The 17,231-nt window shown below is 45.2% G+C and overlaps 2 protein-coding genes across 9 annotated transcripts in view; one reads left to right on the plus strand and one right to left on the minus strand.

The window, feature by feature from the left end:
• The window catches only part of LOC310699682 (uncharacterized protein), a 46,716-nt gene extending 46,076 nt beyond the window's left edge, over nucleotides 1-640 (minus strand). Inside the window, exon 1 of the mRNA XM_083487939.1 lies at nucleotides 543-640. The gene's annotated coding sequence lies outside the window, so the exon portion shown is untranslated. The remainder of the gene's footprint in view (nucleotides 1-542) is intronic.
• SEPTIN8 (septin 8) overlaps nucleotides 637-17,231 on the plus strand; it is a 56,520-nt gene continuing 39,925 nt past the window's right edge. For 7 of the 8 annotated variants that reach the window (XR_014522193.1, XR_014522194.1, XM_083487911.1 and 4 more), the window contains exon 1: nucleotides 637-1,020. Coding sequence is in view for 6 of the 8 variants with exons in the window: in XM_083487911.1 (XP_083344037.1) it covers nucleotides 991-1,020 (30 nt within the window). In the remaining 2 variants the exon portion in view is untranslated. The remainder of the gene's footprint in view (nucleotides 1,021-17,231) is intronic. The other variant, XM_083487913.1, reaches the window with a different exon arrangement.

Raw genomic sequence — 17,231 nt, forward strand, 5'->3', positions numbered from 1 at the left:
TGGATCTTCTCCATTTTGCGCCCCCTCAGCTCAGCACCTGGTGCAGGGGAACCACCTGCAGAGTGATAAATCCAGTGCTGCTTTCTTCCCGGGAAACATCTTATGTTTTGCGCTCCAAGTGACCCTCCAGGACGATTTGGTCCTCCACTTCCCACCAGTCTCAGCCAACATGGCCAATGCTGAGTGATACTGGGAGCTGTGATCTAACAAGATCTAAAGGACATCTGGTTGGAGTGGATGGTGTTATAGACAAGCCACTCTTCCCCTCCCAGCAAGGTAGAGAAAGGAGCACAATATCAAGGTGCTTACGTTTTATGCGTCTCTTTCTTTATTGCCTCTGTAGCCCACCTTTTCTTCCAAGGAGCTCAAGGCGGCGTACATTATTATTATTATTGTTTATTGAATATATATACCACCCTGTACCCGGGGGGTCTCATGCTTCCCGCTCTCCCCCTGCTACCCCCACAACAGTCCTGTGAGGTAGGTTAGGCGGCAGTGATCTCTGCGCTGAAACCTGGGAATCGCTTGGAAGGAAGCTCTACCTCGACGCTGCGCAGCTTCTCTCCAGCCTCGCCGAATTCCACCCGAAAACCGCAGCGACCCAATCAAGCCCCGGACTACAACTCCCAGCATCCTTCTCCGGACCGCGCACGCCGGGCAGCTGCGGTTCGCCGCCGCCGCCTTCCCCCTTGCCACTCGCGGGGCGTTCTCCTGCCGGACGGGCTGCGCGTCGAGGCTCCGTGGGACGAGCGGGCTCCCCGGTTCCGCCAGCTCCTCGCCGCCCCACGGCGCCCCGGGCGAGGGCGGCGTCCCGCGTCCTCCCCAGCCGGAGAAGGGGGAGTTTCCAGGAAGTGGCCATATTGGATTCATTCAGTTGCCTCAGCCCAGGGAGGAGGAGCAGGAGGAGAGGAGCAGGTTCCCGGCAAGACGGCTTCCTAGAGCCCCAGGAGCAGGAACCCCTTCGCCCTTCGGCCCCCAGATCTCCCTGCCATGGCTGCGATGGAGCTGGAGCGCTTCTCTGTGAGTAGCAGCCGCAGCAGCAGCAGCAGCAGCAGCCTCGTCTCTAGCCAGGAGGGCAGGGGCGCCGCGCGCACGCCGCTCCCTCCAAGAGCTTAGAGACCCCGGCTGGCGGGGGCTGCGCCGTGGGAAAGGGCTCGCCGTGGGGGAGTTTAGGGACGGGACTCCGGGCCGCGCGGAGGCTGCCCGTCTGAATTGGGCTGAGCCTGGGGCATCAGGGATCTCCCGGGGAAGGGAGTCGCCGCCTTCTGCAGAAGAGGCTGCGCGTCTGGGCGCACTCTCCAGCAGGCAGGCGTGTTGTCACTTACTCACCGGATTGCCAGCTCCGCCACGAAACACGCGTTTGGCAGGGCAGGGGGCTTGTGCCTTTTTGCCAGGATAGATGGCGATGGAGGGACTGGAATGGGGGGGACCTGTAGTCCTCGGCGCGACTCTGTGGGAGCGTGGGGGCTAAGGCTGCGTTTCCCACCCCTCTTTCCTGGGGGTAAGCCCCGCCGAATTCAGTGGGGCTTATTTCTGGGTAGGGTTGCAGCCTGGGGGGGGGGGGAAATCCTCTATGGGTTTTGTACAGCTGCACCAGGTGCCAAGGCTGCTGCCGCCGCCGCGTTTTAATACATGTGGCCTGCACCCAAGAAGTGGACTGTCGTAGGTAGTCGGATAAGACCCACTAGCCGACTTTCTCCTTCCGAGGCATCTGGGATCTTCCCATTCCGATGGACTTTTTGCCCTGCCCTGCAGTATTTGTTTAGTCTCTGCGGCAGGAGATGGGCAGCTGGCCTTCAGGAATGGAAACAGCAGCTGCAATTCAAAAAAGGGTCCTTGCAGCTGGGTCCTGTGCCTGTCTGCATGGACTCGACTCCCACTGCTCACCTCTGAGCAAGTCGCACTGAAAACAGGGGCTGTTTCTTGTGGATGTTGTGTGCAGGATCTCAAAGAGATGAGCCTCTTTCATTCTGAACCAGCTGTCGCCCAAAGGGGATTCTTCTCGGTGCATTTAATCTTAATCGAGTGGGAAACCTTTGGCCCTCCAGATATGCTTTTTAAAAAAACAAAAAACCCTGCTATCGTGGCTCATGATCAGGGCTCATGGGACTTGGAGTCAGGAGGACCACAGGTTCCCTGTCCTTGATTTAATAATTCCTGGGCGGGGAAGTCAGGTGCTCAGCAGAAGTATTACCCACATAGTTGGCTGCCAATATATTGTTGTGATTACTTACGCAACTCGAAACTTGAAGTGCATAACAGAGAGAAGCAAAAGTGAGCTTTTTCTGTTTGCCAGTGGCTTTTACTCTGTGTTAGAAACTGGGAGAGAAAAGCTAGGAGCCAAATGGCTCCTGGGTTGTGGACGCCAAAACAGAATGTCTAATTGCCATTCAGCAACACTTTTTATTTATTATTGTATAAGCATGAACTAATACGCAATTCACATAAGTGACATATTGTTAATATCACATTTCTAACATAAATTGTTAATACACGTTTAATTTGGTGCTTACAATAAAAATACTGGTATATATTTCAGTTTTCAAAACACTCTACTGTACTCTTAACATATTGTCTATCCTTAACATATACTTTGAGGCTTCAAAGCACATACATTTCAGTAATCCTTGAGTGTCAGCCAGGTGCAAAAAAATGGCACCCAGACTTTTTGAGCTGCTTGCAAATGGAGAATCTTTATGCGTGAAATGCACCTGGCTCCCTGCTAATTTCGAATCCTGCTTTTACTCCAGTAATGATGAGCAGCTGTAATTATGGGCCTGAACCTACCATTTCTACTGAGGCTAAATAGTATCTTCCTATTGACATAAGCTGATTATAGAAATGTGAACTGTCTGTTGGAAGCCCCATACGTGATGTTGACACTGCACATATATATATATCACATTATCTTGGACGTGAGGGTATGCAAACACAGTTCAGCTAATAGTCCAAACCTCTATCAGTCTTGAATTCCTCAAGTCTGTGATATGAATGAAATTTCATGCCCATTATGCATTTAACCACTCTGTGCTGTCTCTTTCAGACACTTTTTATCTAGCTCTGTGAAAGAATGAGAGATCTCTTTCCCCATAAAACCATGGGACATACTAGTTTTATGTATGCCTTAGTATGCTTACTAAAACAAACAACATTTTTTTCCTTTCAGAATAATTTCTTTTTTGAAGGCTGATTGTCAAACCTCTGTGTGTGCCATTATCCTGTCTAGAACACAGCCAATGTTTTGTTTGAGTTGCCAGATGTCTCTGGCCATTGCAAATCCTTAATTGTGTAAATGTTGGCATCTAAACAAGACAGAAGCCAAGGAATGGCTTTCTAAGCCAACACCGTGGGTGTCTCTGAATGGCAACATCATTTAAATGCACATTTATGAGGCACAAACTAAGACTGTGCCTTGTAGTGTGTTGGAAATGTCAGATGGAAAGTTTGGGAAGTGTTTTGTATATTTATGTTGGGTCTGCAGGAACCTCCTGTTAAGAAGAAATGAAACAATTACAAAATGTACAGCTGCTGTTATATATACATTGTGTACATATAACTGTATACATTGTATAATCTCATTGCACTCTATGAAAGGCACAGGTTAGTTAAAACGATCTGATACTGCCTTGCATCTATGGGTTTCTAACTGCTCATTTGAACAATTATATTGTGTCCTTCCTGGCTTTTAGCTTGTGCTAATTCACACAAGCATTTTCTCTGGCCATCTGGAGGTTTATTTATTGTGTTGCAGCCTATGGAATAAGTCAAGTGGAACTCTGTGTTATGAAAGGAACCAACTCAGGGTTGGCTAACTCCTGCACTGGGATTTTCTGAAGATGCAAATTCTTTAAATGAATGTAGGGTAATATTCAGAGGTGTCTTTCTGCTGGCATAGCAGCCACCCCACTAGCCGGAACCCGTGTTAATAGGGTAGTCAGTGGAACATTCAAAACCGATGGATGGTGTGCGGCGACATTTGCATGTGCAAAATATATAGTGCAACTCCGGCTGTTATATATGACAGTTGAGCTTGTGCACTGCTGCTGGCACTGTTAAGGGTTAAGTTTGTTAGGAGCTTCTGGGAATTGTAACTCTGTGAAGGGCAGACTCCTGTGCCCAGAAATCTTTGAGGGCAAGAATGTGCTTCAAATGTGCTTTGAAGGTACGGTGTGTACACAGCCTGGTGGTTGATGCCTCATAGGGGGAAATGAAAAAGGGGGGAGAGGCATTGTAATGGGTGCTAGAGTGAATTTTTTTATATTTTTTTATTACACATCTATACTGCCCTTCATCGGAGGATCACAGGGTGGGTTATACAATGTAAAAACACAAAAAATACATAACATAGTAACAAACAAAAACAATAAAAACCACGCACGCACACACAGTTTAAAAGGCCATAGATTGTTTAATTAGCCAAAGGCCTGAGAGAAGAGGAATGTTTTTGCCTGGTGCCTAAAGATATGTCACAAAAGTGCCCGGCGAGCCTCTCTGGGGAGTGCATTCCGCAAGCGGAATGATGGAAATTGCGTTCATACCCAAGAATATACCCAAGAGACAAACACTCCAGTCCAGTAAGCTGAGCTAAACGGTGGTGCCTATATATGCCGGAGGACAAGAGGTCTATCGGGACCTTCCGTGGAGTTTTAGTGTGGGGGCAAATCAAAATGGGAGAGTTGAGATTAAAGCAAGAGCACAGTTAAGCAGCCTGAATCAACAGGGCTTGCAGCATTTCCTCCTGAATGGAAAGCTCTTCCATGGGGGGGGGGGAGGAGTGGAAAAAAGTATCATGTGATGATCACATGTCTGCTTCACTGATGGCATGCACACATGTACGGAAGCTGCACTTGCCCATGTGTGCGCAGTGAAATGCACGTGTACACGTCACACTGCTGGTTGCAATCTGCATGCAGTTCGCAAAAGAGAGCGTTTGAAACAGTCAACAGAGGAGGACAGTCCACAGTGAGAATGAAAGCATGCAGTTATGCGCAGGAGCATAAACTGCCGTTCTTGGGTACATCATGGCAGGAGGGCAAAACTTGATACTGGAGCAGGCACTGTGGGATTAATGGGATTTCCTCTGTCTATGCACACAGCCAAATTGCGCATCTTGAAGTGCCTGCAACGTGGACCCCCCCCTCCCCTCCCCAGTCCATCATAATGATGGAATTTCACTAGTTATAGCATAAATGCCAAATAATTGTGGTAATGCCAATTTTTTTGAGGGGAGGAATAACTTAAAAGTTCTGCTGTTTGTTGTTAGTGTTGAAAGCACATCCATGTAGGCATTGATACAATGGGAATAAAAATAAACCGAGTTGAGGGTTTTGCTAAAACAGCAAGCTCAAGTCATTTGTATTCCCTTCCAGCGCCAGTGCCTTGAAACCTTGCCAGAAACTTGCTCTCAGTGGTTACTTGTGTTTCTTTTGAGAGTAATTAGCTCGGAGGAAAATTGTTCCCGTGATAATGTTTGAACCACTCAGAATGCAAAACAAAGCACAAAAGCGCTGCTCAGGTTATTGCTTTTGTGTGGCATCAAGAAATCTAAAACATCATTTCTATTAGGTGAATGGTGCAGGCAGTATATGCTGTATAATTGCTACCAGAAGCCAAGCTGGATGGGATTTGTGTAGGTTTAAAGCTGCCATTGGCGGTGTTCAAAAGCTTATATGTTACTGTAGAGTTATTCAGGAGGAATTACAGTGATGACCAACACCTTTTATTTTCATGTACAGTGGTGCCCCGCAAGACGAAATTAATTCGTTCCGCAATTTTTGTTGTCTAACGAATTTTTCGTCTTGCGAAGCACGAAATCCCATAGGAATGCATTGAAAATCAATTAATGCGTTCCTATGGTCAAAAAAAGTCCAAACAAAGCCAAATTTGGTACAACAACAGTTTATTAACTGCTCTTTAAAGTCACACATACTGTAAAGAGCAGTTCGAAAATTTAAGGGAAAATAAATTAACTTTATAAACAAAACATGTCTTTGTTTTTAGTCAAAGAAAAAAAGTCGCGAGACGTTTTCGTCTTGCGAAGCAAGCCCATAGGGGAAATTCGTCTTGCGAGGCAAATCGCGAACGGAAAAACCTTTCGTCTAGCGAGTTTTTTGTCTTGCGAGGCATTCTTCTTGCGGGGCACCACTGTATTGGGAATAGCTTAACTTCCCAAGCTCAAGTTGTCATAGTTTGAGCTAGCATCATATATAGAAATTCCTTTCTCTCCATGTTTTTAGTCCATCCCTCCCGTAACTTCTTCTCCTTCCCTTCTTAAATCTCTGAACAAAAATGTTGAGCATTCTGCATTAGTTTCAAGCCCTTATGCAGTGCTGGCTATGGGGAGAAAGTAACACATGAAATGAACTGGGCTGTGACCCATTTATCTGATGCTGCACAGTCTATCCTTGGAAAACATTTTTTGATTCAAAACTGGGTGTCTGGTGATACAGGATTCAGCAACCTGGCTTGCGCTCCCACCTCCCTCCATTACTTTTACCAAGGACCAATACTAGTTTGAACATCAAGCGCCATTCCCCTGAATTGTAATACCTTAGGAAGGCCCTTTGTCAAACAAAAGGAGCTCTGTGTTTAGTTATTATGAAATATATTGTGGGAATTGTTCTGCATTTTGAAAATTAAATTTAAAATATTGTTCAAAACAGTTTGTTTTTCACTATCATAAATTTCGGGTATGCTTGTGTAAGACAATGGAATGTGAATACAACCCCCCACCCCCTGCCAGCCCCAGTTGTTATGTAAGATTTTGCTGGAGCATCAGTGTGTTCTGTCTGCCTGTGACCTTAATGATGGCCTCTAGAAGGGCAGATCAATCCTAATTTAATTAGAGATGTAGCCAAACTGAACATCCATCCCTGCACGACCATGAAGCTTGCTAGGTGGCCCTGAGCAAGTCACGATCTCTCAACTTAATCCATCCTACAGGGTTTTGTTGAGAGGATAAAATATAAATATCTGCCCAAAAGAATCCACAGACATGGATTCTTTAGTTTTGTTACATTCTCAGGGCTGATAACTGATATCTGCTGGGTAACTTGGTGCCCCTGAAGATATACAGTATACACTAAATGAAATCCAAGGCTGCATTCCTGTGCACACTTGGAAGCAAGGTCTAAGGACCTCCATGGAAGTCACTAGAAAGTTAGCATCCATCCATACAGTTTGGCTGCCCATTATGTTGGCCGACTTTGATTTAGGTGCTGAATCACTTTCCTATCCTGTGATGCCAATAGGGAGGGCAAAGAGTTGATTTGGTGCTCATAAAACATGGTTGAATAGCTACTTCACAACTGCACACCTGCTCTGACCCTACGGGAATTACAGTGCAGGCCTACATTTCTATACAGAAGTAAGTCCCATTGACTTCATCGGGACTTGCTCCAAGTTAAGTGTGTGTAGGACTGCAGACTTAGGATTTCACATTTTGAATGTTTTCATCTTTATTGCAATAGCTGGTTTAAAACTCTGGCTAGTTCTGAAACAAGGTAACCATAGTTTCCCAGTTTGGATGGAAAGAGAAGGTATGGTTAGTTGAAAACTTACCAGCTTACTGCAGTGTATGCCAAGAGAGCCAGCAGTGGACTCGTAATCTGGTGAACTGGGTTCGATTCCCTGCTCCTCCACATGCAGCTGCTGGGTGACCTTGGGCTAGTCATACTACTCTGAAGTCTCTCAGCCCCACCCACCTCACAGAGTGTTTGTTATGGGGGGGGGGAGGGAAAGGAGATTGTTAGCCGCTTTGAAACTCCTTAGGGTAGTGATAAAGCGGGATATAAAATCCAAACTCTCTCAAACTCAAGGAGTGAAAAGGTGGCAAAATGAAAGAGAGCATGAGCAAAGGGCTTGTGCATATATTGGCTTGTTTAAGCTGAGAAATGATTGTCAGAACCAGGCCATTATGTTACTTCTATGGGGGAGTTCTGAGCTTCCTTTTTAAATACCAGTAGTGATCATTGAATCCAAAGCTGTGGTTGGAATAACATTTGATTCTCAATACTTCCAGCACTCCCACAGAAACCCTGCATGACCTAAAAACCAATGTCATATGGAATCCTGATGAATAAGGACTCCATCTCACACAAACACCCAGTAGTTAAGATCTCATTATTAAGCCATTATTCATGGTTGCAGAACTGGAAGTGTGGAATGCATCTATTAAACATAATTGTAATTTAAGTGTGATATGAAGAGTGTATCTCTGCTGCTTCTCTGCAACTCCTCTTGGTCCCTTTCTCCTTAAAGCTTGATGGGAGCAGCTTGGAGCATAATTTTTTTCTTGAGCCAGCAGCTTGTGTTTAAGCTCTGCCCTGCGGGCTATAGTTGGGCTTCGGGATATTTAGCGACCCTTCTGAGCATGTGTGAAGTGCCTTCTTGGTGCTTCTTTCATAATTCACATTGGGGATTTTGTTCTGGGTTTATGTGTTCTGGGTTGTTCACTTTGAGATGGCTATATTGTGTGCCTGATGCCCTTAATACACACAACAGATGTTCGTTGGATTGGACACCCTTATGAAGCATGTCACTCTTCCTTGTCAACTGTTGATGTTTCTAAACCTCCGTCCCACATTAGATTGTATGGGTTTGGGGTTTGTTTTTCATTTTCTCTTTGGGAAGCTGCCTTCACTTCCCACACTATGTTTAAAACAAGCCAGCCCCTCTCCTCTCTCTACCCCCCTCACCCCCACGTTGCTAAATGCAAAGTGCGATGGAAGGAACTATTATAAGAAGCTGACAACTGATGTGGCACAATCTGGGGAGCTGGGCTTGTTCTGCTGGGTTCCCCCCTCCCCCCCTGTGCTAATGGTTTTCTGCTTCACCCTCAGCTGCTGAGGTTTGATGTAAAGCTCTTGAGATGATAGGGTGTTCTTGGCAAATAAAGGAGTTAGAAAAACATTTCAGAAATGTTACCAATAGCTAAGGCAACAGTGTGAGAAGAGGTCATGTGTCTCTCTCTCATTTCATAACAGACCACAACTGTGAAATGTTCTGTGGAGGACTGCTGTGGGAAAGTTGATGGCTGTGATTTCCCTTTTGAATTGCCTTGAAGCCGGCTTGGGATGCTTCTTACCTCACAAAAGGATATAGGGCAAATAATTCCTTTGCAGAAAAGGGAGCCAGAGCTGTGCTCTTAGATTTCCCACCACCACCACTGTGGAATTGGGATGACATGAGCCTCCCTAGATATTCTCTAGGAAAGGTGCCATATGTCATGTCCCCAAAGTGCCTGTTCTCCAGTCACCATCCAACTAATTTAATTTGTTGGGCCGACAGCTTCCCTGAAGGGATCTGCATGCATAGGCTGGTGCCTTAGCCAGATTAAAATCCATGGTTGCTGGGACCCTGTACTTCCCCTACAAAGGGTACAGGTCTTGTGACCTTGGGCCAGTCACACTTCTTTGAAGTCTCTCAGCCCCACTCACCTCACAGAGTGTTTGTTGTGGGGGAGGAAGGGAAAGGAGAATGTTAGCCACTTTGAGACTCCTGAAGGGGAGTGAAAGGTGGGATATCAAATCCAAACTCCTCCTCCTCCTCCTCCTCCTCTTCTTCTTCTTCTTCTTCTTCTTCTTCTTCTTCTTCTTGTCTTGTCTCTGATGCCTCTTAGTGCTTGGGCACCTCCTACCAAGGGCAGCATGAGGGCAGGGATGGGGTTGTGTTGGCAGGGACAGATGGAAATGGTAGATGAAGGTATCTGGGCATTACTAGGATGGTGAAGGCTGTTCTACCCTCTTCTTGAGCAGGGAGTTGGAGCACAGACATGGATCATCCCTACAGATGCAAAGCACTTTCCAGGTTGTCATAATAATAGTTTATTATTTGTACCCTGCCCATCTGGCTGGGTTTCCCAGACACTCTGGGAGGCTTCAAACAAAGATTAAAAATACATTAAAATGTCACACATTAAAAGCTTCCCTAAACAGGGCTGCTTTCAGATGTCTTCTAAAAGTCTGGTAGTTGTTTTTCTCTATGACATCTGGTGGGAGGGCGTTCCACAAGGCGGGTGCCACTACTGAGAAGGCCCTCTGCCTGGTTCCCTGTAGCTTTGCTTCTTGCAGTGAGGGAACTGCCAGAAGGCCCTTGGCACTGGACCTCAGTGTCCGGGTAGAACAATGGTGATGGAGATGCTCCTTTAGGTATACTGGGCCGTTTAGGGCTTTAAAGGTCAGCACCAATACTTTGAATTGTGCTTGGAAATGTACTGGGAGCCAATGTAGGTCTGTAGGCAGCCGCTCCCAGTCCTAGAACCTTAGAACTGCAGTGTGACTGATACAACGCAACTTTCAACTGCTCCTTTCCTATCTCTACACTTAGAGTGGGGAGAAGAGAGACGAGACTGGCACGCATCATGTTTACCACTGCTTGAGTGAATTTATGGATTCATGGCCCCTTTTTTCCGCTGCTTGGCCTTGCGGATTTAAGGCACACATCACCTACATCTGAATGACTATGTTTTATTTAATTTATTCATTTAATATATTTACCGTATTTTTCGCTCTATAACACGCACCCTTCCATAACACTCACATAGTTTTTAGAGGAGGAAAATCCGTAGGCATGCCACCCGTAGGCATTGCCTCCATAACACGCACAGACATTTCCCCTTACTTTCTAGGAGGAAAAAAGTGAGTGTTATGGTGCAAAAAATACGGTATATCCAAGGTGTGTTAACTCCAAAGATTTTTCAGAACTGCTTATGAAACATACATTGAGATTAAAAGGGAAAATGCCAGAATATCAGCAACACAGGTAGTTATTAAATCCACATTAGCCGTGTTCAGGGTGGCTTACTCCTAAGGAACTTGGTAAATGATTGCAGCCTTAGCCTACATAATTGATACAGGGTACATACAGAACCTTTGTCTTAGGCTGCAACAGGACATATTTATTTATATTTTAGTGCAGACTTGTCTAAACCTGTGCCTGGGAGAGAACTTGAGTGAACAGGAGATGAAGGGCAGGACCACTCTTCCCTATTTGCACCAGTGATAAGTGGATAGTATTTTAGTCTTGGACCCGAGTCCCCACTTGAACACAGTGCTTACCTTGGGCTGCTGCTTTTCTCCGACCTGCCCTACAGTTCTGCATAGATAAACCCTCTTTATACCACTCACCTTGAATGTCTTGGAATGGTGGGCCTTGGGGGGAAATGTCTAAATTTCCAAGGATTTGTCTTAAGAGTTTTGAATGAACATCTGCTTAAGGATTTGAAGTACTTAGATTTCAAATGTGCATCATTGTGTTATTCTGTTGCTGAAGAGCTTTGAGACTGGTGGCGAAGGGTGCTTTTCGCTCCTCTGAAAGTTCGACTGAGCAGGGGCTTGCTAACAGAACTGACTGTGGCCTTTCGTTTTCCAAACCAGACGCTGTTTATCTTTTCCAGCATGTACTCATTTGAGGAATGGAATTCTTGTTCTGCTGAAATCATGAACTTTCTCATCCTTAAGGTCATTCTGGAGGAAATGTCTTTCATTTTTTTGTTTCATGGTTTCCCTCTGTTTTTCGCTGACTTCTCCAAGGTCCAAGTTACGTTTGCAGGAGTGTGTTCTGTGCAGCAGTGATAAGAGGCCCAGTTAATTTGGTGTAACCGTGTCTGACATGTGCCACTTGGGGCTGCAGATGGAAGGGTCCCCAGATTTCACCGCTCCTCCAAATAAAAATAAAAATAAATCCCTGAACATGACAGGAGGAATAGTGCTGGTATAACCTTCTACCTTGTATGGTAGTTTTCTAAGAACCGTAAAAAAATAAGTAAGTAAATAAAGGGCCTGCCTGCTGAAGTGGCCCAGGTCTGAGACAGGTTTACCACTTTAGTGAGAACTAGACCAGAGCAAACCCTAATTTTGTTCCCTTGTGCTCTCGCAACATTAGGCTGCCTTGTATAAATACAGCAACAGATCAGAAAAACCTGATTAAGTGCAACATTCTTTCACTTTGTGTAGGGTGGGGGAGCATCATTCCTGAAGCCTTACCCATCTATACAAATAGTTGGATGGCTATTCTTGCAGTGTGCACACATTGACAGGGGTTAGAGTTTTGACCTGATCTGTTTATCTTTGGCTTATTTGTCTGGTCTAGAGAAGGGAAGAGGTACCATAATTCTGATCTATAGATGTCTGTCAGGTTTTACCATGAATGCTTTTAGAAAACATTGGAGAGGATTCTGGCAGGGGGGGCAGTGTAGAGATATTTGACTGCTGTAAAAATGTGATTCAGGCAAGAGAACTTCTAGAGATATTAATTAGCACCTCTTGCAATTTGTGCCAAGGGGAACAAAGGCCAGGGTTAAAAGAGACCTGCATAAATGTCAATATATACACACAGGGAGTTTCATGTTTCCCCTGCTCCCATTTAATTCCTCTGCACTGTGTTGCCGTTCTCCTCTGGAGGGGTTTCCCGGGCACCTTCTTGAGGATCACATGGGGCTGTAGTGAGAAGGGGGCACAGAAAACATCTACATGAACAAAATGCCATGCATAGCCTTTTGGATCCCATTCAAACTCTCCTCCCCAAATTTGGAGGAACTTGGAGTCTATCCTTTGTTTAGGTAAGGAAAATATTATAATGCAAAATTCCAAAGGGTTTTTTAAATACTTAAGGCATAATGTAATCCAAGCATAGCCAGTTAGAAATATGAGTTTGTATTTTGGTGTTGTATTGATGTGTACAATACTGTCCTCTTCTTTTATAGTCAAATACAGGTTGGTTTTTTTACTTTGCATTCATGCCTGCTATTGAAATTACAAGCTCACCAAATGTCCTGTTTGTCAGTGTGGGAAAGAGAGAGCAGCTCTCCGCTGTCATGAATGGGATGGGCAACTGGGAGAGCATGTGTTTCTGGACTGAGCAGCTATTTCTTACACAACGAAAGTTTTTAATACCTTGATCATCCTTCAGCTATGCTTAGCTATGAAGAAGTCGGAGATTGAGCAATCCAGCACATACCTAAGCAAAGATAAGTGACATATTGTTTGCTTTTTAAGGTGAGTCCAGAAACAGCATTTAGATAAAGAGGCTCAAATGTAAGATCAGCTTGCTTGGTAAGAGCCCCAGCCCATTGAGTAGCCTTCCATAAATATGCTGGGACTGTTGAGGAGAAGGCCTTTTTTCCTTCCAGAGAACCCCATTTTTTCAGCATCAGAGAAGTGCTTCTAAAAGGTCTGAGTGGCATTGCTAATAAAGCTCTTGCTTTGCTGAGCAGAAGCAAAGATTTTCCTCTCGATGTTTGCTGTTCTAATGGGTACAGCAGAATATGAGGACGGGGTTATTGTTTTTGATCCCTTAAAGGAAAAGGAAACAGCAAAGTAATGGGTTGGAACTTGTGAGCTTGGTGGGCCAACAAAGAGGTTGATTATCTTCACATTCCTAGTGAACCAACTTTTTGCAACATTCAGTATGCATTTAAAACACATGACTTCCTTCAAGGAATTGTGGGAATGGGAGTTTTTCCCTCACAGAGACATAGTTACCAGCATCCTTAACAAGCTACACCCCAGGATTCTTTGGGGAAAACCATGTGCTTTAAATGTGCCTCGAGTGTGCTTAAAAAGTGTGGTGTGGATCTGCCCACAGATGCCTGTAGTTAAAGGTACAAGAAGAGTATGAAATTTCTGTTGATACATTGACTGGAGAAGGGTGGGGGGAGAATCAGAGAAGTCAATAAACATCCCACTCTGAAGTGGTTTACCTAGAGGCAGACTTTTGGTCTTTCACTTTTCAGTGGCACATCGTGAGAGGCCAAAAGTCGTCTCCCCGGCCTCACTCCTTCCTTTCTGCTCATTTCACTACATCATAGTCATGGCACCCTGCAGCGCCCCCTAGGCTCAGTACCCAGTGTGGCAGAACCAGTCACACTGCCCAAAATCCACCTCTGGTTTACCCATTTGGAAAGCTGTACAGTTTGATACAGAAGCTTGAAACAAAGATTGAAAGGTTTGGTTGCTATGCACTCCAGATCAACAGAAGCAGCATCACAACAAAGTTGTTTGGAAGATTCTCCCTCCTTCATTCCTGATCTGCATTCTGGGATAGTACTGCAGTTTGCAAATGAAGGAGCTGAAGAGAATGTTACCCTTCCTGTGTGGTTCCCCCTCCCATCTGCTCAAGTTGGCTACGAGTGTTGCTTAGCACAGATGCAGTCTGGGTTTTTGATGCTTGAAAGCGTTTGTTTCTGAATGGTGAATGAACTGATCAGTGGCGTAGCGTGGGGGGTGCAGGGGGGGCCGGCCGCACCGGGCACAACATCTGGGGGGGCACGCTCGCACTCGAGTGCTAAATTCCACGGGTTAGGGGGCGCAAATTACTTGCCTTGCCCCGGGTGCTGATAACCCACGCTACGCCACTGGAACTGATTCTTTAACAGCTTCTTCATCATCATCAAATGGCTGATATCTACTTAGTTTCTGACAACAAGTGTTCTGCTGCACAAAACGAATGGAACTTTGGATTTCACTGAACAAGCTGCTGTAATAACTTTAGAGGGACATTGAACGTCCTACCAATGTGAAGGTCACATTTGGCAATTCATTGTGGGCCGGAGGACCACAGCTAATTAGCATACATAGCTGCATGTAATTAATACAAACCATTGCCTCTAGGCCACCCAAATTCCTCAGTAGCTGCATGCAACAGTCCTTCTTATGAGATATGTTTCTGCTCTGCTTACCCACACCCTGCCTTGTGAAACAGTTCTCAAACTATTCTTCCTCCCCACCATCCTCCCTCTCTCTGTGTCTCTGTTTCTGCCTCTCAACTCCTGTCTTGGATTATGATGTGACTGCTTAACCAGTGACAATATCTTTTGCCCAATTACTGTACAAAATACCCAATTTATCGTAATCCTGTACTCTTTTTTTATCAGGGTCTGAATTATCCCACTGAGCCACAGGATGGGATAGTTTGCTAAGCTGTTAAAACCTTTCATTCAGGAAGCAAAGAAGTCCTATTTAAATCAATGCCATTCCTTTGGAACAGAATCAGAGTGTTTGAGGCATGTGCCACAGAAGGAAATGCGGAATGACTGAAGTAGTTTCTCTCCTGCTTTGCAGATGTTGTGGGACTGGAAGAGATCCTTAATTTCCCACTGAGCATAGTTTTTCCAGTGCCTTAGTCCAATGTCTGGAAGTGGTGCTCAAACTATTTGCTCATAGGCGCAGTCTTTGCAGCCTTTTTTCACATTGAAAGGCAGAAACCGGCTTCCCCTTGTGTCCTTAGCTGGTATGACAGAGGGCTTTCCCCTTTGTAGGTGCTCAGGCCACTATGCATGAGGTTTGTTATGAAAAATATTTATAATGAAAACCTGGTGGTATATTAAGGTAGGGGTTGGCACACAACAGATTGGGATCTACTGGTGTATTTCCAGGGGGTTGCATTAGATCAGCAAGGGTTTTTCCTGACTCCTAGCTGTTTAAACATTCGCAACAACTAAATAACCCCCCCCATCTAAATTAGGTTGCTGAAAGGAAGAAAACTACCCAGGAATAGATATTTGTGTGAAAGGACTGTGCCCTCAGTTCAGTTTAGTTCTGATATTGAAAAATAAATCCCTAAGCTTGGAATGTAGTCAGAGGCACCCTGGTTTTTTTATTATTTTAACTGCGTGGCTTCCGCTGGTAGTTCTAATAGAAAACAAAGTTGATTTGACAACCATGAAGGCTTCCTACCCCTGCATAAAGGCATTCTTGACACCTCTATAAAAGCTTGACAACAGTAAATGCACTTGCTTCACAATCAGTTCTGAACATCATATATTTATTGATGCTGGCAGGTTTCTTAAAATAAAAAAGTGTGTGTGTTGCACATGCTCACTCCAATGTAGCCTAGCAAGTCCATGATTCTTGAGTAGGGCCAAGGCAACCCACCCTTCCTCCATGAGTTCCCTCCCCTCATGGACCGGGGGGGGGGGCAGTGGAAGCAGCCTTTCTGCAGCTGTAGCAAGTCTTTCAGATCAAGAACTATATCATATCCTGTTTTTGAAACTGTATTCTGATGGGCCAGTGATTGCACTCTGCTGAAAGTACAGTCATACCTTGGATCCCAAACACCTTGCAAGGCGAACCTATTGGCTCCCGAACGCCACAAACCTAGAAGTGAGTGTTCCCGTTTGCGAACGTTCTTTGGAACCCGAATGTCCGACGTGGCTTCTGCAACTTCCCATTGGCTGCAGGAGGTTCCTGCAGCCAATCGGAAGCTGCACCTTGGTTTCTGAAAGTTTTGGAAGTCAGACGGATTTCCGGAACGGATTCCATTTGACTTCCAAGGTACCACTGTATAGTGGTACCTCGGGTTACATACGCTTCAGGTTACATACGCTTCAGGTTACATACGCTTCAGGTTACACACTCCGCTAACCCAGAAATAGTGCTTCAGGTTAAGAACTTTGCTTCAGAATAAGAACAGAAATCAGGCTCTGGTGGCGCGGCGGCAGCGGGAGGCCCCATTAGCTAAAGTGGTGCTTCAGGTTAACAACAGTTTCAGGTTAAGAACGGACCTCTGGAACAAATTAAGTACTTAACCCGAGGTACCACTGTATGTTGCATTTTTATTTATTTATTAAATTTATAAACCATCCTTCACCCAAAGGTTGCAGAGCAGTTTACAACATAAAAATGCAAAATGCAAACACAAAATACATAATATACAGTGGTACCTCAGGTTAAGAACTTAATTCGTTCTGGAGGTCCATTCTTAACCAGAAACTGTTCTTAACCTGAAGCACCACTTTAGCTAATGGGGCCTGCTGCTGCTGCCGCACCGCCAGAGCATGATTTCTGTTCTCATCCTGAAGCAAAGTTCTTAACCCGAGGTGCTATTTCTGGGTGAGCGGAGTCTGTAACCTGAAGTATCTGTAACCTGAAGCATATGAAACCTGAGGTACCACTGTAATAGCAAAAAACCCAAATAGCTTAATAGCTCCCCCTCCCACAAACACATTTTAAAGACCATAAATTGTTTAACCAGCCAAAGGCTTGCTTGAAGAGGAACATTTTCCCCTGGTACCATGGACAGGAGAAGCTTCCCCCTTCAAAATTGTGGATATGAGAAGGTGGCTATAGAACATGCAAGTTAAGCTGTAATAGAGGACATGTCACAATGCTCTTGATCTCGGGACTGCAGCCTGCCCTGACAATTCATGCCAACAGTTTAGTGGTCTGAATATTCTGACTGCAGCTGTGCTCTAATTGGGCACCCTGAGTGACATTAACCGAGTCACAGTTTTC

This window comes from Podarcis liolepis (genome assembly GCF_965112155.1).
Source record: "Podarcis liolepis genome assembly, chromosome: 2".
Classification (NCBI taxonomy): Eukaryota; Metazoa; Chordata; class Lepidosauria; order Squamata; family Lacertidae; genus Podarcis; species Podarcis liolepis.